This window comes from Somniosus microcephalus, chromosome 3, assembly GCF_052327205.1.
Source record: "Somniosus microcephalus isolate GS21.2 chromosome 3, FLI_Smic_1.0, whole genome shotgun sequence".
Taxonomy (NCBI): Eukaryota; Metazoa; Chordata; class Chondrichthyes; order Squaliformes; family Somniosidae; genus Somniosus; species Somniosus microcephalus.
Genome location: NC_140989.1, coordinates 340,589,500 through 340,613,817, shown reverse-complemented (window position 1 = coordinate 340,613,817; position 24,318 = coordinate 340,589,500). Strand labels below are relative to the sequence as shown.

Genomic DNA, 24,318 nt, shown 5'->3' with positions numbered 1-24,318 from the left:
CTGAGCCACACGGGCAAAGGTGGTCTCGGGTTCAATTGGGGGTGAAATTGGTCAATGCCAGCATCACATAACGGGCTGATAGCAGATCAGCAGCCCGTTGAAGTCATTAACAAAGAAAATTGAGCACAACGTAAAGTGAGCTGATGATTCACTATCGACCTGTTTTGATCAATTTCACACCCAATATCTCTGCTCTGTTCAAAACTAGCTCGTCTCAGCTGTGGTAGAAGTTCTGACAGTGCAGTTGGCCTCAGGACACTTTTGGGGGAGGGGGGGGATTAACTGGGGTTTCTGTTCCAATCACCCCTTCCGGAAGGTGAGGACAAAATCTGGCTCATTTGCGATGCCCCTCATGGCTAAACAGCCTGCCAACACTCCCTAGTTAGGCTCAAACATGATGAATCCCCACTTGAACACGGTACTGGCGGGTTTCTAACATCTGTGGAACTGTCCACTAGAAAGAGCCAGTACCTCTGGGAGAGAAATGTAATTTATTTTTAAAAGAAAAGCTCTGATTGGAGCATGTTAAAGAAAATGAAGAGATGGCCAAGCTCCTGATGTTTAACGGCCTGACCAGGGGTCCTTCAAGTGACTACTGGTAGCAGGTCAAGTTTGCTGAAGTTTTTTTTAACTTTTAAAACTTCAGTCCACTGCTCGCTTATGCGAAGCCCCCTTGACCCATGCAGGAGCTGGTTGATTTCCTGCCCACCCTAACTGGCAAGCTGCCTCAGAGAGTGCCATTTTGACATCGGCAGCTGCCCAGCAGCATTCAAATGAGGCCCTGGCTTCAAATGGCTCTCGGCTCGTATGGTAACACCGGGCAAATGACGAGCGCACATCAGCCTCCGATTATCCACCACCCCTGACTGGACCGGACAGACTAGATGCTGGAAAGATGTTCCCGATGGTCGGGGAGTCCAGAACCAGGGGTCACAGTCTAAGGATAAGGGGTAAGCCATTTAGGACAGAAATGAGGAGGAATTTCTTCACCCAGAGAGTGGTGAACCTGTGGAATTCTCTACCACAGAAGGCAGTAGAGGCCAATTCATTAAATATATTCAAGAAGGAGTTGGATATAATTCTTAAGGCTAAAGGGATCAAGGGGTATGGGGAGAAAGCAGGCACCATGTACTGAATTTGGATGATCAGCCATGATCGCATTGAATGGCGGAGCAGGCTCGAGGGGCCGAATGGCCTACTCCTGCTCCTATCTTCTATGTTTCTGCCATTGTGCGTCTAAAATTAAAATCGTCCCCTATGAATCTAAAATATTAATGATATCACTATGTTATTACATAAAGTTCCTCTATAGCATGTCTGTCCTATGTGCTTATACGACACCGACATTCCCAATCTCTTTAGTTTGAAAGATCAGTATAGTCATGTTTACGTAGGATATTTGAAAGCTGTCTCACCTCCTGAAACAATCCAACCAAAAAGAATTCTGGGCCAGGGAGAACATATGGTCTGTCACTCAAACGTGACAGCCATGCCAGCAGTCTGTGTCTGCACCCCTTCCTCACATGTGCCTGCCTGAGTCAGGCCAGTACCATCATCTGCTGGGAGCCGTCCTGACAAGCCAGGAATACTCTCCACCCCAGCTGCAGCACACGCCAGCACTCGCTTCTCCCTCTCCGTCTCATGCTCTTCACTCTTCTACTTTTGCTCTTTCTGTTTTGATTCTTAGGATGGAAGAGGCTCGTCTGCTGAAAGAAAGGTTACAAGCCATCACGGTAAGTCCTCTAAATTTGTAATCCCAGCTGTGTATTGTGTGTGTGTGTGTGTGAAGGACATTTTCAGGTCAAAGACTCCAAGGACTTTCAACTTTAGTTAAGTGTTCCTTGCAGACAGGAGTCAGTTAAAGTCTCTCCTTTTGCTTATACCCAAAACGTCCCCCAAATTTGCTTTCACCCTAGATGTTGGTATTACTGTATTTTTATTGTTTAAAGAAATAATCCAAAGTTGAAAATGAGGAAATGAAATCTGCAAGACAGAGGCACGTGTCCCTCCCTGCATTGATTTTCAAAGTATCAGTTTTCACATGAGGCCAGAATCTGCGCAGAGTACCATGACACCAGTGTGCTGGAGGGCAAGCTGTTTATTTTCTAGGTGAGAATGGAACACTTGAAGCTGCGTCATTTTAATTACAGCATAACTTTCTGTGGGAGTATGCCACTTTCGCAATAACTTCATGGTGTAAGATATATTTATTGTGATAGTTCGCATTATGGCATTAAAAATACAAACGCTAAGTTTTCCAAAAACTGCTGGTCATACACAGCTGGCCTGTCCACATTTGAAAGTATTCCAATTAGGTTGTAGTAACGGCACATTTTATCTAGATCTTATTTAATGTTCTGCAGATTTATAATATTTGATAGCACATTTGCTATGCTTTGATAACGATATAGATGAACGTACGCTATAATTACTTGTAATTGTTAGAGACACTGCAGATCACATGGATGTGGACCTTGCTTGGGTCTCTACTGAATACTGTATTAATGGAAGGCTGTGATTAGATCATAGGATAAAAACCTAAATTAGGAATTGGCACGTCACAATATTATCCAGTCACTAAGCCAGGAAAAATTATACACCACAGCACTGGTATAGAAGTGTTGAGTGACAGAACTTTTATAGAAAATGTGTAAATAAATCCTTTTTCCATTGTTTTATGCCAAACCCACAAACGTTTTGCTGTATAATACCGTTCTGCTACAGAGATTACATAAAGTTTTTTCTAATTTGCTGATTTACATATTACATTTTCATATGATTGTTTTGAAAGACGAATAATTAATTATTGAGCTGCTTTTTATCAACCTGGATATATTAATTTTCTGATCGATGTTGCTTGTGTAACAAGAAACCCCATGCCTGATAACTTAGAGAGGATAAAACACCTGGTCCGGATGGATTGCATCAGTGCATATTAAAAGGAGTTAGGGAAGGGCTAGCAGAGGCACTATTGCATATATAGAACAATTCATTAGAAAAGGGAATAGTGCCAGAAGACTGGCAGACAGTGAAAGTTATTCCTATAGTTAAAAGGGAGATAGAACAAGTCCCGGGAACTATAAACCAGTTAGCTTAGAAGTCTGTGGTAGGAATGATAATGGAATCTTTACCAAAAGATGCAATAAAAAAAATGAAAATATAATAGAGTAGTTAGCACGGATGTCAAAAGGGAAGGTCATGCTTTGACTAACCTTATTGAATTTTTTTGAAGAAGTAACAAAGAGTAGGCCAGGATAATGCAGTAGATGTAATAATTTGGATTTTCAAAAGGCCTTCGATAAGGTACCGCATAGTAGACTCATGACTAAGGTCAGAGCATGTGAAGTTGGGACAGGTAGCAGAATGGATAGCAAGCTGCCTACAAAACAGAAAAGAGTAGGGGTTAAAGGCAGCTACTCAGACTGGCAAGAGGTGGGAAGTGGTGTGCCACAGGAATAGGTGCTGGGAGCACCGCTGCTCACAATTTACATTAATAAGTTGGAATCGGGAATTGCGGAGGACACCAAACTGGAAGATGTAGTTAATACAAAGGAAGAATGTGACAAAATACAGGAAGACATTAATAAGCTTGCAGAATGGGCGTGTAACTGGTAAATGTATTTCAATATAGAGAAGTGTGAGGTGGTGCATTTTGGTAGGAAGAATAAGGAGGCCATATACTGCTTGGATAATAAAAGCCTGAATGGAGTAGAGAAGCAAAGGGATCTAGGGGTACAAATACACAATCACTAAAAGTAGCGATGCAGGTTAACAAGGCCATTTAAAAAAAAAAAAGAAAATCAAACCAAGCACTGGGGTTAATTTCTAGAGGAATAGAATTGAAAAGAAGAGAAGTTATGTTAAACTTGTATAGAACCTTAGTGAGACCACACTTGGAGTACTGTGCACTGCTCTGGTCTCCATATTATAAAAAGCATATAGAGGCATTGGAGAAGGTGTAAAAATGATTCACAAAGATGATCCCAGAACAGAGAGGATATACTTATCAAGAAAGGCTGAACAGGCTGGGGCTCTTTTCTCGAAAAGAGAAAACTGAGGGATGACCTGATCAAGATCTTTAAGATTATGAAAGGGTTTGATAGGGTAGACATAAAGAAAATATTTCCACTTGTGGGGGAGTCCAAACTAGAAGTCATAAATATAAGATAGTCACTAATAAATCCAATAGGGAATTCAGGAGAAACTTCTTTACCCAAAGAGTGGTTAGAATGTGAAACACAAGTAGTTGAGACAAATAGCATAGATGCATTTAAGGGGCAGCTAAATAAACACATGAGGGAGAAAGGAATAGAAGGATATGCTGATAGGGTTAGATGAACTTGGGTGGGAGGAGGCTTGTGTGGAGCATTAATGCCGGCATAGACCAATTGGGTCGAATGGCCTGTTGCCGTGCTGTACACTCACCACTATTTCAATTGTTATGGTCCATCTCACAGTGACATTACATTTTCATATTTCATAACCTAAGGACTAGATTTTATTTCCAAAGCACTGCAGTGTTATTTAGCAGATTACTTGCTAAAGGGAAGATATGGACATGGTTTGCACTCAGCCACGTGGCGCTCTCCAGCAGACAGGATTGACAAGTGTCTTGCTATCGGGCGTATGCAAGTGCTGTTCTATAACCAATTGCCTCAACGTGCCCTTGAACTCAGTGTTACTCATTCCCCAATATTTCTTTTTCCCACCATCTATGTGTTGAAGTGCCCAACCTCTGCCCTGTAGAGCCCCAATAACCCAGCCAACAACTGGCACACACTATGCACAGAATCTTTGGCTGCCATTTGGTGCTGGGTGTTGGCAAGCTGGTACCTCATGCAATAGCCTATGGATCATGTGCTCAATACATGGCCTTATGGTGCCCAGCTTCAGCTTGGAAATATGCAACAAGGACAATTAGACAGCAAAATGTTCCTTGTGGCAAACTTTGAGGTTGAAAATAAATCTTCCAGCTGTCATGGTTCTGGATATGGAAGTTGGTGTAATCGAAATGTCATTATTATTAAACCACCTGCTACTGTATTTCAAAATGAAATGAGTTATTTTTAGATAAAATCCCATTCCCTTACATTATGCATGTTTAAACAGTTCCTGCCTCTTGTATAACATATTTGATGGAGAATTTTTTGTTTTAATTTATAATTAACAAATGTAAACTAAGACAAATGTCACACTGCTGGAATGTTCCGACATAAACTGCTGACTTATTAATTACTCCTATCTTTCCATTGGCACCTGATGAAGAGCTGAAAGCAAGTGTAATTAATTAGCTTCAGTGCAATTAACCTCAGTCTATTTAACCTCTGTGTAGTTAACCTATAGTTTCTCCAGTATATTGTATAATCAGTACATTGTATAATCATATACAGTAATTTGAATATTCTTCTTTTCCCCAATGGGTTAACCCCACAAAGTGCTGGTTTCCGTTCACACAAAATAGAATACAGGGTAGTATGAACTTGATGATTCAGCTTGGATGTGATGCCCTCCATATCTGAATAGCTTGACAATCACTGACGAGGTGATTATTGCTTAAGATAAAAATCACGGGATTGGGGGTAATATTCTGGCATGGATAGAGGATTGGCTATCTAACAGAAGGCAGAAAGTTGGGATAAATGGTTCATTCTCAGACTGGCAATCAGTAACTAGTGGTGTTCCGCAGGGGTCAATGCTGGGTCCCCAACTCTTTACAATCTATATTAACGATTTGGAGGAGGGGACCAAGTGTAACATATCAAAGTTTGCTGATGATACTAAGATGGGAGGGAAAGTAGTGAGTGAGGAGGACATAAAAAACCTGCAAGGGGACATAGACAGGCTAAGTAAGTGGGCAGAGATTTGGCAGATGGAATACAATACTGGAAAGTGTGAGGTTATGCACTTTGGCAGGAAAAATCGTAGAGCAAGTTATTGTCTTAATGGCAAGAAACTGGAAAGTACTGTAGTACAAAGGGATCTGGGGGTCCTGGTGCACGAAACTCAAAAGGTTAGTATGCAGGTGTAGCAAGTGATTAAGAAGGCCAATGGAATGTTGGCTTTCATTGCTAAGGGGATAGAATATAAAAATAGGGAGATATTGCTTCAGTTGTACAAGGTATTGGTGAGACCACACCTGGAATACTGCGTACAGTTTTGGTGTCCATACTTAAGAAAGGACATACTTGCTCTCGAGTCAGTACAAAGAAGGTTCACTCGGTTAATCCCGGGGATGAGGGGATGGACATATGAGGAGAGGTTGAGTAGATTGGGACTCTACTCATTGGAGTTCAGAAGAATGAGAGGCGATCTTATTGAAACATATAAGATTGTGAAGGGGTTGGATCGGGTGGATGCGGGGAAGATGTTCCCAATGATGGGTGAAACTAGAGCTAGGGGGCATAGTCTTAGAATAAGGGGCTGCTCTTTCAAAACTGAGATGAGGAGGACCTACTTCACTCAGAGGGTGGTAGGTCCATGGAATATGCTGCCCCAAAAAGCTGTAGAAGTTACATCATTACATAAATTTAAAACAGAAATAGACAGTTTCCTAGAAGTAAAGGGAATTAAGGGTTACGGAGAGCGGGCAGGAATTTGGACATGAGTCTAGGTTCGGAATGGTCATGTCCCTGTGGGTAGCGGAGCGGGCCCAGGGGCCGTGTAGCCTGATCCTGCTCCTATTTCGTGTGTCTAACTCTGTTAGATTCAGGAGATGGTTCTGTGATAGTGGATTGGCGGTTAGGATCAGATCAGCCATGATCTTATTGAATGGCGGAGCAGGCTCGAGGGGCCGATTGGCCTACTGCTCCTATTTCTTATGTTCTTATGAGGTTCATACATAAAAAAAAGTCCCTTTGACATCATAGCTCAGGGCTGCTGGTACCGTGGAACAATGCCCAATAAGGATTGGCACCTTCGAGAAAGGAGGCGAGGAAACTAAAATAGCAAAATGGATTTAGAAGTCAGTTTGGACCAAAACAATACCTGTTGGTAAACAGTTGATATAAAATATTAGACCTGCTATTCAACTACAGGATTATATATTTGGCCGCCTTCTTGAAGTTGTGTATATCCATGATCACAAATAATATTGGAAGTCAGTTGTTGAATAATACACCAGTTTCATTTGACTCTAAGCTGCACCCACTCTTGAATTTTATCATTTAAAAAAAATTATAAATAGTCCTAAATGAATGAATAAATAAAACTACACCTCTCGTATTCCATTTTCTAAAACCACATCATTTTCTACTAATTAATTCATTAAATGAATGAAAATCTTTAAATATAACTTGCTTCAACAAAGACTGTAACCTAGTTTACATTCTAATATTTAAACCTGGCTTTTTAAACATGTAAGAGGGAATTTTAATTCCTGGGCAGTCGGCCAGTGGAACCGTGGGATGTGCTGCGAGAGGCCCGATCCATTTTAATGGCTGGACCCCATTTAAATGCCCATGAGCTGCCCACCTGCAACAGGATGTCCAAAGGCAGCTCGCTGCGTTCTGGCCACCCTCGGGTAAGTCATTGGGAGGGTTTAACAAATGGGGGTGGGTGGGGGAGTTCAGGGCAGTAGCGGCCCAAACTTTCTTTGTGGTGCCTGGAGTATACTCCTGATCCTCCTGGCCCCACAAAAATCATTTTTACACTTGCCTGTAAAAGCCTCCGCTTCTTACTGCCCGGTTTTACTGAGCGGACTGTCCGCAACAGATGCTCTGCCCAGTAGACCATTAAAACAGCTTTGGGGTCCCGTGTGCATTATAGGGCCCTGATTTATATGTATTCACGAGGCTCCCATCTGAATCTCAACTACTGAAGAAAACAGCAGCGTTACAATGGCTGTGGGGTGGTGAAAGAGTAATGAGTGCACCACCTGGACTTTAATTCTCATTCTGCCCAGTTTCCAGTGGGCAGAGGGAGTTAAAATTCCCCCAATAGTCACAGTTTGCTCTGACGCAAATGACTCCCTCTCCGTGTAGGTTTAGTTTGAGTTGGGACACAATTTTTTTTCACACATTTGAAAACTCGGGTTGAAGCGTTACTTGCATGGATTTACTGGTGCTCCAGTTCACTGCAGCCACGTTTCCTGGCGGGGGTGGGGGGGGGGTCAGGTTTTGCTGTCATGGGTGCTGACAGGCTACTCAATAGGCATCACGAGGTTATCACCGGGTCTAAATCCAGCTGCATGCCTCTCCGTGTAGTCTCCATTGTTGGCAATAACCACCAGATTATAATTGAACAATATTTTTCTTGTATTTAGGGCACATGTCTGCCACTGGCAGTAAGCAATGGTTCAAAAATCTTCCCCGATGCTAATTGTTTATTGGTTTCCAATTTTTAAAACCTCTTTATTGTGCTCCCTCCCAGGTGACATTTGAACATGCAGCTGCATATAATGCTGTTTAGTTAAGGTCAGAACTCAAGGGAGGTGGTGTTACTGCCAACCTCTGGATGCCAGGTAGCCCTCCAATCATTGACATTGAAAGGATCAGGAACAGATGGATATAGGAACATAAGCATTTTTAAGATCAGGAAAAGACCATTTAATCTAACAATCCATTGCTTTTTCATGGGTCAATGCTGCCCACCTGCCTTCTTACAATATCCCTCAGTCACTTCTCTCCAAAAATGCACTCAATTGAATCTTCAACCCATTTATACAGTTCTGTCTCATGTTCCATAACTTTATTACTGTCTTCTTGCACCTAAACTCTTCAATTTTATGAAAGCACTCTCCCCACAGGGAGTTTTACCCACTGGAAGCACACATTGCACAATCACCAGAGGCATGCCTGTGATTTCCCAACAGGCATTCTTGGCAGGTGAGGCTGCCCACTAGAAATGTGATTTTGTAAAATTGGCCCTCTAATTTACCCTATTTCCTTGGTATTTGATCCCTTAATCATACTGAATTGGCCCAGATCAATGTTGTAATTTGGTCCAGATTGATGATATATTTTCCAGGGAATGGGGCGGGGTGGGGGGGGTGGGCTGGGGGGAAGATTTCCTATCTACTTGGTGCTGCAAAATCGTAAACTGGCACAGAGGAAATCTCCCACCATACTTCAATTAAATCACCTCAGAGACCGCTTTTCCAAAGAAAATAGGTCCGACCTTTTTAACCTTCCCTCATAAATTCCTGCAACCTGGAATGATCTGTCGTTGTTCTTTGTATGTTCTCAAAAGCAATAATATCCTTTCTATTATTAGGTGACCAGAACTGAACATTGAACTCCATCTGGGGTCCAACTAGTCACTTATACAGCAATAATACTCCTTTTAAAAAAAAATTTAGTTGACTTTTTTTTAGTACAGGTTAGATCTCTCCCCTGATCGGAAAAATGTAGTAAAATAGCTTATCTAATGGCTTGAATACAATGCTGTGGATTTCACTAATTTAACAAATATAATACAGTCCAACCCACTTAAATGAATGGCTTATAAAATAATAAAATGTTTAAGAGAATAAAATATTCACGCACAAATCCCTTTTCTAGCTTTCCAATGATGGCTGTCCCCTGTTAAATGAATATATGTTAAATAAATAAAATGAATAATGAGAATTGCAAAAGTCTGGATTTATTCATTACTATGCTAAAGCTGATTAGCACTTTTTGCCAATCAATGTTTTAAGCTATTTTTACAAGTGTTTTTGTCCAGGTGAGAAAACGACTATTAATCAATTCAGTGATGATTTAGAGACTTTTTTTCAGCTCATCAGGTCATAGAGTCATAGAGTCATAGAGTTTTACAGCACAGAAAGAGGCCCTTCGGCCCATCGTGTCTGCGCCGCCCATCCATCCCTGTCCAGTCTAATCCCATTTTCCAGCATTTGGTCCATAGCCTTGTATGCAATGGCATTTCAAGTGCTCATCCAAATGCTTCTTGAATGTTGTGAGGGTTCCTGCCTCCACCACCCTTTCAGGCATTGAGTTCCACATTCCAACCACCCTCTGGGTGAAAAAGTTCCTCCTCAAATCCCCTCTAAATCTCCTGCCCCTTACCCTGAATCTATGCCCCCTTGTTATTGACCCCCCCACTAAGGGGAAAAGTTCCTCTTTATCTACCCTATCTATGCCCCTCATTATTTTGTACACCTCAATCAGGTCCCCCCTCAGCCTTCTCTGCTCCAAGGAAAACAACTCCAGCCTGTCCAGCCTCTCTTCATAGCTGAGGCGCTCCATCCCAGGTAACATCCTGGTGAATCTTCTCTGCACCCTCTCCAAAGCAATCACATCCTTCCTATAGTGAGGCGACCAGAACTGCACACAGTACTCCAGCTGTGGCCTCACCAGCGTTTTGTACCGCTCCATCATAACCTCCCTGCTCTTATATTCTATGCCTCGGCTAATGAAGGCAAGTATCCCATATGCCTTTTTAACCACCTTATCTACCTGCTCCGCTGCCTTCAGGGATCTATGTACATGTACACCAAGGTCCCTCTGACCCTCTGTACTTCCTAGGGTCCTACCACTCATTGTGTATTCCCTTGCCTTATTTGTCCGTCCAAAATGCATCACCTCGCACTTTTCAGGGTTAAATTCCATTTGCCACTTTTCCGCCCATCTGACCAACCCGTTTATATCGTCCTGTAGCCTGAGGCTTTCCTCCTCGCAATTTACCACCCCACCAATTTTCGTGTCATCTGCGAACTTACTGATCATACCTTTTACATTCTCATCCAAATCATTTATGTAGATCACAAACAATAAGGGACCCAGCACCGATCCCTGAGGTACCCCACTGGACACAGGCTTCCAGTCACAAAAGCAACCTTCGACCATCACCCTCTGCCTCCTGCCACTCAGCCAGTTTAGGATCCAACGCGCCAAGGCACCCTGGATCCCATGGGCTCTTACCTTCTTGACCAGTCTCCTATGCGGGACTTTGTCAAAAGCTTTACTGAAGTCCATGTAAACCACATCCACAGCATTTCCCTCATCCACCCCACTAGTCACCCCCTCGAAAAATTCGATCAGATTTGTTAGACATGATTTACCCTTGAGGTGTTGGGGAATCATACATTTTTGGCAATGAATGTGACAAGTGCTTTTCTTAGTTGCAAAAGTGGTCTCATCAGGTGCTAGTGCTCAAGCTTTTTGATGCTTATAAATGATTAAGTGTTAGATGTGATTAATGGTCCTGTTTTGAAGATTTGCTGTGCTGCCCAGAAATTGCGGTGGGTAGTAACAGCCAACAAATAGCATTCGCTGTTATTAACTCTTTGAAACTGACCGCAATATCAGGATTTAGTGCATGCGCATCCTAACGCAGAAATCCTGAAGTTGCGGACAGTCATTCACTGCTCTGACACTGGCTGCGCTGTGGACCCCGCCCCATAGCCGGCAATCGGCGTAATCGGGAAAATCAGTGAAACTGATGAAAACTTGAGCTTTTCCACGGTAATATTGCTGTTAAGCTGGGTGGGCATGTGTGCTGTGAGGAGAATGCTGAGAAACTCCAGTATGATTTGGACAGGTTGGGTGATTGGGCAGATGCATGGCAGATGCAGTATAATGTGGATAAATGCGAGGTTATCCACTTTGGTGGCAAAAACAGGAAGGCAGATTATTATCTGAACAGCAATAGATTGGGAGAAGGGGAAGTGCAACGAGACCTGGGTGTCCTTGTGCACCAGTCGCTGAAGGTAAGCATGCAGGTGCAGCAGCCGGCTAAGAAGGCAAATGGTATGTTGGCCTTCGTAGCGAGAGGATTCGAGTACAGGAACAAGGATGTCTTGCTGCAGTTGTACAGGGCCTTGGTGAGACCACACCTTGAGTATTGTGTGCAGTTTTGGTCACCTTATCTGAGGAAGGATGTTCTTGCCATGGAGGGAGTGCAGTGAAGATTCACCAGACTGATACCTGGGATGGCAGGAATGACGTATGAGGAGAGATTGGGTCGATTGGGCTTATACTCGCTGGAGTTTAGAAGAATGAGAGGGGATTTCATTGAAACTTATAAAATTCTAACAGGACTAGACAGACTAGATGCAGGAAGGATGTTCCCGATGGCGGGGGAGTCCAGAACCAGGGGTCACAGTCTAAGGATAAGGGGTAAGCCATTTAGGACAGAGATGAGGAGGAATTTCTTCACCCAGAGAGTGGTGAACCTGTGGAATTCTCTACCACAGAAGGCAGTTGAGGCCAATTCATTAAATATATTCAAGGAGGAGTTAGATACAGGAAACTCTTTGGTATCCGGCACCGACAGGACCGGGATGGTGCCGGTTGTTAAAAAATTCCGGATAACGGAGAGGTATATCTACCGAGGCTATTTTTAAAAAACAAAAATAAAAAAATCAAGAAATGTGCAGTATAATTGGGTACTCACCTACAGAATGTTGTGTTAAATGGATGGTGGAAGATGCTTGATTAAGTACAGTAATGCCAGTTGAGGGTAATCCATAACTCTTTAATTACTTAACAGTAAAACAAAACTTATAAACTACTGTATACTGTGGTTTTCAGAGTGAGAATTGTGCCGGTTATTAGAGAGTTCAAGGGATATGGGGAGAAGGCAGGGACAGGGTACTGAGTTTGGATGATCAGCCATGATCTCATTGAATGGCGGAGCAGGCTCGAGGGGCCGAATGGTCTACTCCTGCTCCTATCTTCTATGTTTCTATGTTAAATACCCCATTAAAAGTTAGACCTTGTTGGATTAGGGATAACTGGAGTTTTAAAAGTGTATTGACTACTAACAAATGTTATAACCCTGAAAAAACTCATTTTAATTTTGTGATGTGTCAAATTGCTCCATATTGATGATAAATTACAATTTTTAAGAAACTTAAAAAAAAATTATATTTTTTAAAAGTTTGTTCATAGTTATTTCGGGTTTACCTTTTCCCCATGTGAGAGCCCCAATCTTTGTTTGGCTCTCTAACATTTTTTTTAAAAGTCAGAATAAAAGGAGCGTCTTCACTTCCTGGTTCCCTGTGTGTGAAAATTCTGCATTGTGATTGGCTGCTTGGACAGCTTGTTGATGTCACAGCAGCTCGCGCTATGGAATTCCCACTATACTGCGCTGATCTCAAACTGCACGTCGAAAAAGGCAAACTTCTCACCACAGAGATCACCTTTGCTTCGCCGCTGACTAATTTATCATCAATATGGAGCAATTTGACACTTCACAAAATCATGGGCCATTGTGATGAAGAGATTGGCATAAATACCCTTTTAGTTATTCATAACAACCATGTGACTATTTTTCCAGTACTGTAATTGTAATCCAGTTTGCATTCCATTGTTAGCTTCTCGCCAAACTTGATACAACAGTTAAAACGGATAAAAGAATAGAACGGTTAAGTGAATTAAATTACTTTGCAAAATCCTTATTCATTTAACCGTTTTGCACTGTATTTCAAAATGTTAAGAGTTGGAAAAGTGCTTAAACTGCCTCTAGTAAAAGGTTGTTCAACATTATAGCCCCGATTTTAAACGAACCTGCCCTGTGAGAGCGGGGCGGGTTCAGATCCGATGCCCGATTTATACGCTACCTGATTTTTGTCTCCATTGAAGTTAATGGAGTGTAAACCGGGCATTGGACCCGAACTTGCCCTGTTCTCACCAGGTGGATTCTGTTAAAATTGGGGCTTATATTTCACTGAGATGCTGTAATGGAGGCTGCTCTGTGTCACGTGTGGAAGGTGGATATTTAAGTTAAGTGTTGTACGTTTAATTAATGGGATGGTACACCTGCTTCTGGTATTTTACACCCTATGTACTGAAATGGGAGCCGTTTCTGGTGTCTTGAGATAAGCTGAAAAAATGAATGAATACAAAGTTAAGCCAAATCTGACCACATGCAAGAAAGTGTATTAGGCTAATAGTGCAGTAAGCATATCCAGTCATAACTACAACCACATGTAGCAAAGCAGGGGCTGTTGAGACAGGCCTGAGATTTCGTAATGATAAAGCTCAGTGGCATATTGTATGCTTGGCCGGCATGTGCCTACTCTGCAAAACAAGTGACTCAACGGTTTCCTTTGTATTTTAAATAAGCTATTTTATTTGTACGACAAACGGGTTTGAGCTGCACCCACATACAGATACGTGAACACAAAGCAGTGGTGTGATGGAGACCTGATCTGCACATATTCTCCCAGCTCTCAGTGACTCACAGCCAGCAGTCTTAATGCCAGTAGGTAGAATTGATTAGTATGCCTAGCAGCAAGAAGAAAAATCTAGGGCTTGGTCATTCCTGCTGAATCACATGTATCAGGAGACAACTGTGACAATTTTAGCAAAACTATCAACAAACCATCAGGACATCTGTGGAAACATACAAACCAAAACAGATCAAATATTTTATTTAAAGTTCAAATGGAAAAAAAAACTTTACTAAACACTAACTTTAACATTTTAAATATAGCTTACAGCATCAAATACTAATCACAGCATAATGAAATAATACATTAAAAACTTAATGAAACTCGACAATTCCAAGTACCTTGTTAGTTTTATCCATGTATGAGGATGTATGAGGAATGATGTATGAGGAATACTGCAGTGTCCAAGTAATTGGTGACATTAAATTCATTTACAGGGACAAGTGTGAATAACGGTAACAATAAATAGTGTTGCACTATTCAATAAGGAAAGCTGTTCATTTTTAATATATTATACCTTGTATTATTGGGAAATTAAATAAGATGAAAGTCTAGTATTTCAATTTGAATTTTACAGGACAAGAGGAAAATACAAGAGAAAATCACAAGACAAAGGCTCCAAGTGGACGAGGAGAAGCTGAAGCTTAAGCACATAAAGGTACAGTACCATGGGAGCCTTCTGTGGGTGTCCGTCAAAGAGGAGATTAATGTGTGTGAAGTACCAATCGCAGGGTTTCACTCAAAGAAGCATTGCAGATGACTGTCTTTACAATAAAATTATATCCAATAAATTCACTTTTAACTCTGTTTTGTGGCGATTGTGGTTGAATTACCCATTTATACTGTCGTCATTGTATCTAATTTGTTACTCAGTTCACATCAACCTAGGTAAATCTGTCTTGCAAAATGAATGCAGCCAAAATAATTGTAATATCTATAAGACGTTCAGATCAGCAGTGATGATACAACATGTTGGTGCTCTGACATGCTGAGGCACAGATTGCACAGCATTGTCAATCTAACACAAATAAAAACTGAGGCTGAAATAGGATGTTGCGCTTCCTATGCCATGATAGAAATTGATGTGAAGGGGTGGAGCAGCACAAAGCTTCTACTTTGTACAGGAAATCCACCTTGAAATGGTTTTTCCTTACACAACGTATTGTTCCATATTTGCGGAAATGGCAAAGCAGAGATTCAGAAAGCAATAAAAAAGGGTAGTTTTTTTTAGGACAATTCTCTTTTTCTCCCTTCAATCTGTTAGCCAACAAAAGAGGTATTTTCTGTACAAAACACATTTCCTTGTCCTTCCTTCCTTTCATACAAGCTGAAAACATGCAACATTTTAATGTCGGCTTCTAAATTTATCTACATTGAGACCTAGGATTTAAAAGGGTTCATTTTAACTTTCGGTGGTTGTAGAAAACAGATGGTAGAGGATCAGCTGCCCATTATAAGATATTTGGTGCAGTCCTATCGCTCTTTTAAATGCTGGGCCCTGGAAGTCCCCATCTGCACCCTCTGTAGCAACCTCATCCTTCGGAGAGGTGCGTCCTGCGTTATTCTCTCCACCTGCCCTTGCTTCCCTTCACCTGTGCGTCACCCAGTACAGACCCCTGAAACTCACCGCCTAAAGTTTTCTGAGTTGGTGCTTGTGAGGATCAGAGTGAGAGATGGTTTTTCTGCAGGAAGCGGGCCTGCCCGCTGCCCCACTTCCCACTTTTTTTAAACACTTCTTAAAATTTTTAATTTTTGTAACATTTGAAAAATTTGACACTCCAAAAAATTAAAATTAGTTTTTTTCAGGGCCATAACATTTGTTCAGCAGTCAATACACTGTTAAAACCCCAGTTACACCTAACTCAACAAGGTCTAACTTTTTTAATGGGGTACTTGACAGCGATATTACCGCGGAAAAGCCCAGGATTTCGTCAGTTCCACTGGTTTCCCTGATTACACTGATTGCCGACTATGGGGTGGGTGAGGTGGTCACAGCGCAGTCAGTGTCAGAGCAGTGAATGACTGACCGCAACCTCAGGATTTCCGCGTTGGGATGTGTGTGCGCTACATCCTGAAGTTGCGGTCAGTTTCAAAGGGGTAATAACAGTGAACGTTTTTCGTTCGCTGTTACTACCCACTGCAAATTCCGGGCCAGTATATTTTAGAGGATTTTTGTGTTCTTCTAGGAGGTTGTGCTGGGGAATGGCATGCTCCTTTACTTTTTGCTCTCAGTATCAGTATCAGCTACAAATTGTATTTTTTAGCCCCTTTAACATAATAAAACATCCCAAGGCACGTCACAAGCGCGTAAAACATCCCAAGGCGCTTCACAAGCACACAATCAGCCAAAAATTGACACTGAGCCAAAGAAGGAGATATTGGGACAGTTGACCAAAAGCTCAGTCAAAGAGGTAAGTTTTGAGGAGCATCTTAAAGGAGTAGAGAGAGTTTTAGATAGAGGATTCCAGATCTTAGGGCCTAGACAACTGAAGGCATGCCCACCAATGGTGGGGCAAAGGAAATGGGGGATGCACAAGAGGCCAGAGTTGTAAGAATGCAGAGTTCTCGGAGGGCTGTAGGGCTGGAGGAAGTTACAGAGATAGGGAGGAGTGAGGCCATGGAGGGATTTTAACACTGAGATTAAAGTTTTAAAATGGAGGTGTTGCTGGACCGGGAGCCAATAGTAGGTCAGCGAACACAGGGATGACGGGTGCGAGTTGGGATGCGGGCAGCCAAGCTTTGGATGAGCTGAAGTTTATGTAGGGTGCAAGGTGGGAGGCCAGCAAGGGGAGCTTTGGAATAGTCAAATCGGGAGGCAACAAAAGCATGGATAATAGTTTCAGCAGCAGATGGGCTGAGGCAGGGTCAGAGATGGCCGATGTTAGAGGTGGAACTATGTAGTCTTTGTGATGGAGAGGATATGGGGTCAGAAGCACATCTTGGGGTCAAATAGGATGCACTCCAAGGTGTTGTATAGAAGTGGTTAGATACAGAGTGAAGTTTCTTCTGTAGTGTCTCAACAATGTGGGTAATATTCAACTTTGCTGCTTGAGTGGTAAAATGGTGGAGCGGATCATTCACCTGTTGTAGATGAAAATTGGGCAGGTTTTACAACAGGTGGGCAATCCGCGCTGCTACTTTGCTGCCCAGGTGGCAAAGTTGTATATTATCCCCAATGTGCCTTAACCCCAACCTCAAAAGAGCATCCTCTCGTGCACTAATGAAGCATTCCCATTTCCCACTCCAGCCATTTAGTACCAATTAGTGCTGAATTGTAGCCGACTTTTGTGCCACGGATCCACGCAATCGGCGTAGGGAACAAATTGTCCAAAAATTTGAATATTTGCCGCCATTAGAAGAGATTTTAAACCCAATGTTCTGAGGTGGATTGAAACCCAGGTTGGAGAGGTTTAAAAAGTGCCCTCACCCTTTGGACCAGCCATTGTCGTTAAACTCAATCTCAAAATGAGGCAGGATGTTTATAAACGCTTGCTAAATGAAAAACAATGTGATAATAGAAACATAGAAGATAGGAGCAGGAGTAGGCCATTCGGCCCCTCGAGCCTGCTCCGCCATTCAATGAGATCATGGCTGATCATCCAAATTCAGTACCCTGTCCCTGCTTTCTCCTCATATCCCTTGATCCCTTTAGCCTTAAGAAATATATCTAACTCCTTCTTGAATATATTTAATGAATTGGCCTCAACTGCCTTCTGTGGCAGAGAATTCCACAGGTTCACCACTCTCTGGATGAAGAAATTCCTCCTCATCGCAGTCCTAAATGGCTTACCCCTTATCCTTAGACTGTGACCCCTGGTTCTGGACTCCCTCACCATCGGGAACATCCTTCCTGCATCTAGTCTGTCTAGTCCTGTTAGTATTTTATAAGTTTCAATGAGATCCCCCCTCATTCTTCTAAACCCCAGCGAGTATAAGCCCAATCGGCCTAATCTCCTCTCATACGTCATTCCTGCCATCCCAGGTATTAGTCTGGTGAATCTTCGCTGCACTCCCTCCATGGCAAGAACATCCTTCCTCAGATAAGGTGACCAAAACTGCACACAATACTCAAGGTGTGGTCTCACCAAGGCCCTGTACAACTGCAGCAAGACATCCTTGCTCCTGTACTCGAATCATCTCACTATGAAGGCCAACATACCATTTGCCTTCTTAACCGCCTGCTGCATTTGCATGCTTACCTTCAGCGACTGATGCACAAGGACACCCAGGTCTTGTTGCACTTTCCCCTCTCCCAATCTATTGCCATTCAGATAATAATCTGCCTTCCTGTTTTTGCCACCAAAGTGGATAACCTCGCATTTATCCACATTATACTGCATCTGCCATGCATCTGCCCAATCGCCCAACCTGTCCAAATCATACTGGAGTTTCTCTGCATCCTCCTCACAGCACACACGCCCACCCAGCTTTATGTCATCTGCAAACTTGGAGATATTACATCTAGTTCCCTTGTCTAGATCATTAATATATATTGTGAATAGCTGGGGTCCTAGCACCGATCCCTGCGGTATCCCACTAGTCACTGTCTGCCACTCGGAAAAAGGCCCTTTTATTCCAACTCTTTGCTTCCTGTCTGTAATGCAGTGTTAATGCAAAACAGATTCTAACATTGTGCTGTTCTGAACAGTCCAAGAGTTTGAGAGAAAGATGGCTCCTGGAGGGAGTAGCCACCATATATCCTCAAGAACAAGAGGCAATGAAAAAGCAGCACCAGGAAGATCAGCATCAATCCAAGCAACTGGAACAAAATATTCTCAGGTAAACCCAAGAATGTATGGGCATATGTTGTAGCCCCGTTAACATTCTGAAATGGTATTTCTGTTTCAGTAACAGTTGGCTCCTGGTAAGCTAGACATTCTAAATGAAAGCATAATTATGAGATAATGGCGGCCACTTTAACCTAAACCGCCCATCGGGAAACTGGTTTTACTCTCCATTGAAGTCAATGGAAAGTAATGTTGGTCGGGGTGGGAAAACCAGCGCTCCACCCGATCCCTTGGGTTTCTCACCTGGTGAGTGAGGTTAAAATTACCCCCATGTGCATGAAGTATATATTGGGCTCATTCAACAAACTACTTTTCTGTTCTAGTTTCCTGTTTATACAGTGCACATATTCTACAAATAGCCTTGGGCCAATAAAATGCATGTGTATCTTCTTTCTACAGGCTCCTGGTAACTTTCTCCCCCTATGAACTGGCATCAGTCACCACAATATGTGGCCTCGGATAGAAGGCAGGCACCTGAGATGTGGCCCCAGTGGTGTGGGTGTCCGCACAGCACATGTAAATTGAGGAGTTTTCCTCCGTCTACACATACTCTGGTGGGGTCAGCATCATAGGACCCCTATGCACCCAGAACAGTTTTCTGTTCACTATGTTTTTAATGTCAAGTTGTTCAACTTGAATATGGGGGGGCCTAGAATTTGGATCGCACCATGCACCTCCTTTGCTTATTACCAATGAGCTGCGGGTGGCAATCGTGGCCCCAGAGGCAGCTCACCAGTCCCGGGCAGCAGCAAGATGATTCGGAGACTCCGGTGGTGGCAATTGGTGGTTGGGAGTCGATCGGGAGAGGGCAAGCGGTGACCAGCAGCAATCCGTGGATTTAATGTGGAGCCAGGTGAAGCTCACCTGCTCCTCCCAGTTCCACAATAAGCTAAGTAAAGAAAAGTTTAAACTTGCCTTGCCCTTTAAGAGCCATTGGTTTGACTGCCAAACCTGAAGGAACTGATGAACTGATCGCAGCATACACAGTGCATACTGCGGTTAGTCACAAACCAATTTTTTGCCAAGGAGGCCTCAAACAAGTTCTAGGCCGCCAATTTGCATAGGTTCCGCCGTATTGGATCCTTAGATGCCCACTTTACGCCTGTAAAACAGGCACAGCACCATTGAATTTCTAGGCCTAGAGTTGATATCAAGTGTGATTTAAACGGGCAGCTACATAAATTTGTTTATAAATCTAAAACTTGACATCCTGCTTTATGCAAGAGTGATAAAGCCCACTCCATCCATAGGTCATGCTCCATCTATTCTATCATGGCCTCTGCCCCACTCATTTAATCTCATGAGGGGAAGTTGGACGTAAATACTCTCCAATGGTGCTGAATAGTATGAACATCACAGGATCCCTGTAGAATTCCAACAGTTATTGTGCCCAGACAGATGTTTTCTCATTTACCATCAGCTTCTGCTTTCCATTGCCATGCCAGTTTTTCAATGTAGGTAGATCATTTGCCGTTCATTTTCTGAGTCTTAACCATTTTTAAAAGTCCGACATGAGTAACTTTGACAGTGCATTTTGAAAACCTATTTAACGGGTATGGTAGCCTATTGGTATATGGCACAGGACTACCAGCCCAGAGATTGAGTTTAAAACCCACCACATGAAGCTGTGAAACTGATATTCAATAAATCTGGTCATTTGTGGGGTTGGACCAGAAAATAACCATGAAAGCTGCTGGATTGTTGCAAAAACCCAATTGGTTCACTGATGCTACCTCTGCATGTGACTCCATGCTAGGTGGTTGACCGTTAATGCCCTCTGGGCACTGAGGGAGGGTCCATTAATATTGCCCACATCCCAAGAACAAACATAAATAAGCATAAGTTTTTGAATAGCTAGTTTGATTTGCTCCATTCGATTATTGAGGTATTTGTTCTAAGTGCCTACTCCTCATGGCGCATGTGCTTTTTAGATGATCAGTTAAAGCTCCTAAAAATATTTATTAGAACCTCAACAATTTCCTCTCCGTTGCTTGAGGATTCCAAGTTGTAAGGAAGCTAGCTTTGTATTCGTATAGTAGCTGGGCAAGGAGAAGAGCCAGGCAGGTAAACTAAACACACACATGATCAATTTAAGCAGCTGGTATTTTGGCATCCAACACTTACATCATCGCTCCTGGCCAATAGTCTCGGCCTGCTGATGGAAATTTGACCCTCACAATGACTGGAAGGTTCCGGTGTTTTATTTGTTGCTACATTTCTCTGAACGTGTTTAAAGGAAGCGGGGGATTATTCAGGCACAGCTGCGGCAGTGAATTGTTTAAATTCCTTTACAGTCAGTTATAGAAAGCCAAAAGGAAAGTTACAACAGCATTAAATCACTAATGTCGCTATCAATATGGAAAGGCATGGTTCAGTCCCTGAACATTATCAAAGCTGTGTTAGAATTCTGTGAATTGAAAGAAACATGAATGAAGCCTCTTTGAGAAATGAAATTGCTCATTTAAGAAACAATGCACAGCATGTTCCAGGGGTATAATTAGCCCATGTCTGATGTTTGAAGATCAAAGTTTTGTCCATTGACAAAGTTCTGTTCACAATGTGTGGTATATTAGAGGCACAATTGAAGACCTGTAAAACCTGCTTCAACCAACTGGCTTTCTCTATAAATTTAGGGGGCAGAAATTCGGTACCTTAGTGCCTCCAGTTAGCGCCTGGCGGGGGCGCTAACGGGGTGCTGAGGCAGTAGTGCCACGACGAGGCGAATCCGACAAATCACGTCAAATCCAGCACCCCGGTAGCACCGCCGCAATGAGTTGGCTCCAGGGACTTCAGCGCCAGGCAGATTGTGACATCAGTGAGCATGCAACGCTCACTGGGTGCCCGATCTGCAAAATTGATTATCGCCCCCTGCCTTAGTGCCTCGTCCCAACAGCGACAGGGAGAGGAGGCGTGAAACAGTCGGTAGCCGGCTCCAGGGGTGCTACTTAAAGGGATCATGAGTAATGAGTCGCAGCTCTCAGGTTAGTACTGCTTCACTGCTTCCTTGTCAGTTTGACATTGTGGAACAGTTTGAATCAGTAATTTAAAGGCTGTTTAGTCTCCGGAGTGTTGTGGCTACTAAAAATTAGTTGCATTTATTCTCACAACATCTCAAAGTGGTACACTTCATTACATTAATGGGGGCTGTACTGGCAGTCAACCTCGCCCTCCAGGATCTATGGTGAAGGGAGCGGAGGCAGCAAGATAGACTGGACTATGTGGCTAGAGGGAGGAGGAGGGCCATCAGGCCTCTCAACAGGAGGCCTTATCCTCCAAGGGTATTCCGAGAGCACTTCTCCTACCTTCAATTAAGTGAGGAGCAGTGTATTAGAAGGCTCCGCTTCACCAAGGAGGTGGTCACAGAACTCTGCCACCTCCTGCAACCAGACATCGAGCCTCAGATCAGGATGACCATGGCTCTCCCAGTGGCAGTCAAGGTCACCGCTGCCCTCAATGTCTTCGTGTAAGGGGTTTTCTCCGATACTGGTCCCCCGTTACACACAGTTCATGGACGTCAGGATTTATAAGAACAAAATACACATGGCACAGGGTTTTGGCTCAACATTTGATTTGTTCGTTTATTGAACACACACACACACAATTACTTCCGCAGTATAAGTCCCTACGATTTATATCAGGCTAACAACCCCAAAATACAAACCTTATGCAAGGGTCATTTGCATCGACACAATATGACACAGTTAAGCCCGTCCGCACTTTGACTGTTGCATATAAAGTTACCCAGACTCAATTACAAAAGTCCCCTCTATGATTTGACTGAAACATATAATCACCACTCCCGATCGGCTGTCTCTTGGAGTTGATTGTAGGCCCAAATCTTTCTGTTCGCTGTTCTGCCGTCGGCTTCCCACACCACTGTCTTCGAAGTGATCTTACTTTAAACCAAAACCAACTTGCAGTATTTCCTGGCCCCCTCCTGAGCATATGATTCGTTTCAACATGTGTGAATTGTCCCTGGTATTGTCCATTGATTTGAGATATCTTTCTGACAATGCAACCTTCCCAAAGTGACTGCATATGCAAAGTTGTTGGTTTCTGTTTTATTTTTTGTATTCAAAAGGTTCAAGGCCCGGCCCATTGTCTAGGCCTGCACTGAAACTTGTTATTCGAGGGCCATGGTCTAAGGTGGACAATGTAACCCCTTAAGGTACATGAATATGCGGATGTTCTTGTTCAGATTTTAGATTCGTAGTTTCGGCTGCAATGTTTGGATTAACCCTTTATTGCCGAGCCCTTTTTGCGGGCTATGCAGTTCTGGGTTTTTATATTTCATAGTCCAATATTTTTACTGGTGGGGGGGGAGGGGGAACTTCCAGTCTGCAACAGGAGATACAGCTAACATCTCGCAGTTCACCATCCATCGCTGCATCCAGGAGGTCAGAGGCTCTCTACAGTAGGAGAAAGGACTAGATTTTCTTCCCCATCACCAGAGAGAAGCAGAATGAGCCTGCATGTGGCTTTGCCAGGATAGTGGGATTCCCCATGGTGGAGGGCGCCATTGACTGCACCCACGTGGCTTTGTGGGCACTGCATAACAATCCTGAGATCTTCCGTAACCACAAAGCCTACCACTCTCTTAATGTGCAGTTGGTGTGCGACCACACACACTGACTTCTCGATGTGAAAGCCAGCTATCCTGGCAGCAGCCATGATGCCTTCATCCTGCGCCAGACCGATGAGCCAGCACTCTTCCAGCCACCACATGAAGCTCACGGCTAGCTGGTCAGAGACCAGGGTTATCCTCTCTCCATCTGGCTCATGACTCCCCTCCGTAACCCCAACACTCCTGCCCAGCACTCATATAATGAGAGCCATGCTGCCACCAGGAACATCATCGAGAAGACCATCGGGATACTTGAGCAACGGTTCTGCTGCCTTGACCGCTCAGGAGGAGCCCTCTGGTACTCGGCTGAGCGGGTGTCCCATTTCATCGTCGTCTGCTGCATGCTCCACAACTTGGTCATCATGTGGGGCCCAGCCCTTGACACCAGGGATTGTGGGACCACCAAGAAGAGGAAGAGGGAGAGGAAAAGGACGAGGAGGAGGAACAGGAGTGTGGGAGGAGGCAGCCACTCAATCACCCTTCCGGAAGGGCAGTCTCATCAGACTGCAGTTTCAATAAATTAAACCCCAGATCCCCATTGCTCACCACATTCCCATCATTCCATCCCTTTCATTCCATCCCTGTCGAAGGCCATATCACAGTGCAAATTTGAAATGAGACACACCACAAAATAATCCAAAGTGAATTAATAAATTTATCAATAATCAGTTAGCATATATTTACAACAATAATATTAACTATTCACCCTTGTGCAATCCCTTAGTGCCTGTCGTTACTGTGCCTTTGCCTATTCTAGTGCTCCTATGAAGTATTGGCCCAGTGGCTGCAGCAAC

At 43.3% G+C, this 24,318-nt stretch overlaps 1 protein-coding gene across 4 annotated transcripts in view; it reads left to right on the top strand.

The window, feature by feature from the left end:
• The window catches only part of LOC147122286 (palmdelphin-like), a 141,373-nt gene that overhangs the window by 87,806 nt on the left and 29,249 nt on the right, over nt 1-24,318 (top strand). For 3 of the 4 annotated variants that reach the window (XM_085983255.1, XM_085983257.1, XM_085983256.1), the window contains 3 exons: nt 1,688-1,733; nt 14,691-14,771; nt 18,762-18,892. In XM_085983255.1, the coding sequence (XP_085839381.1) occupies nt 1,689-1,733; nt 14,691-14,771; nt 18,762-18,892 (257 nt within the window). In that variant the 5' untranslated portion in view covers nt 1,688. Of the gene's footprint in view, nt 1-1,523; nt 1,734-14,690; nt 14,772-18,761; nt 18,893-24,318 lie in introns of those variants that run through there. The other variant, XM_085983254.1, reaches the window with a different exon arrangement.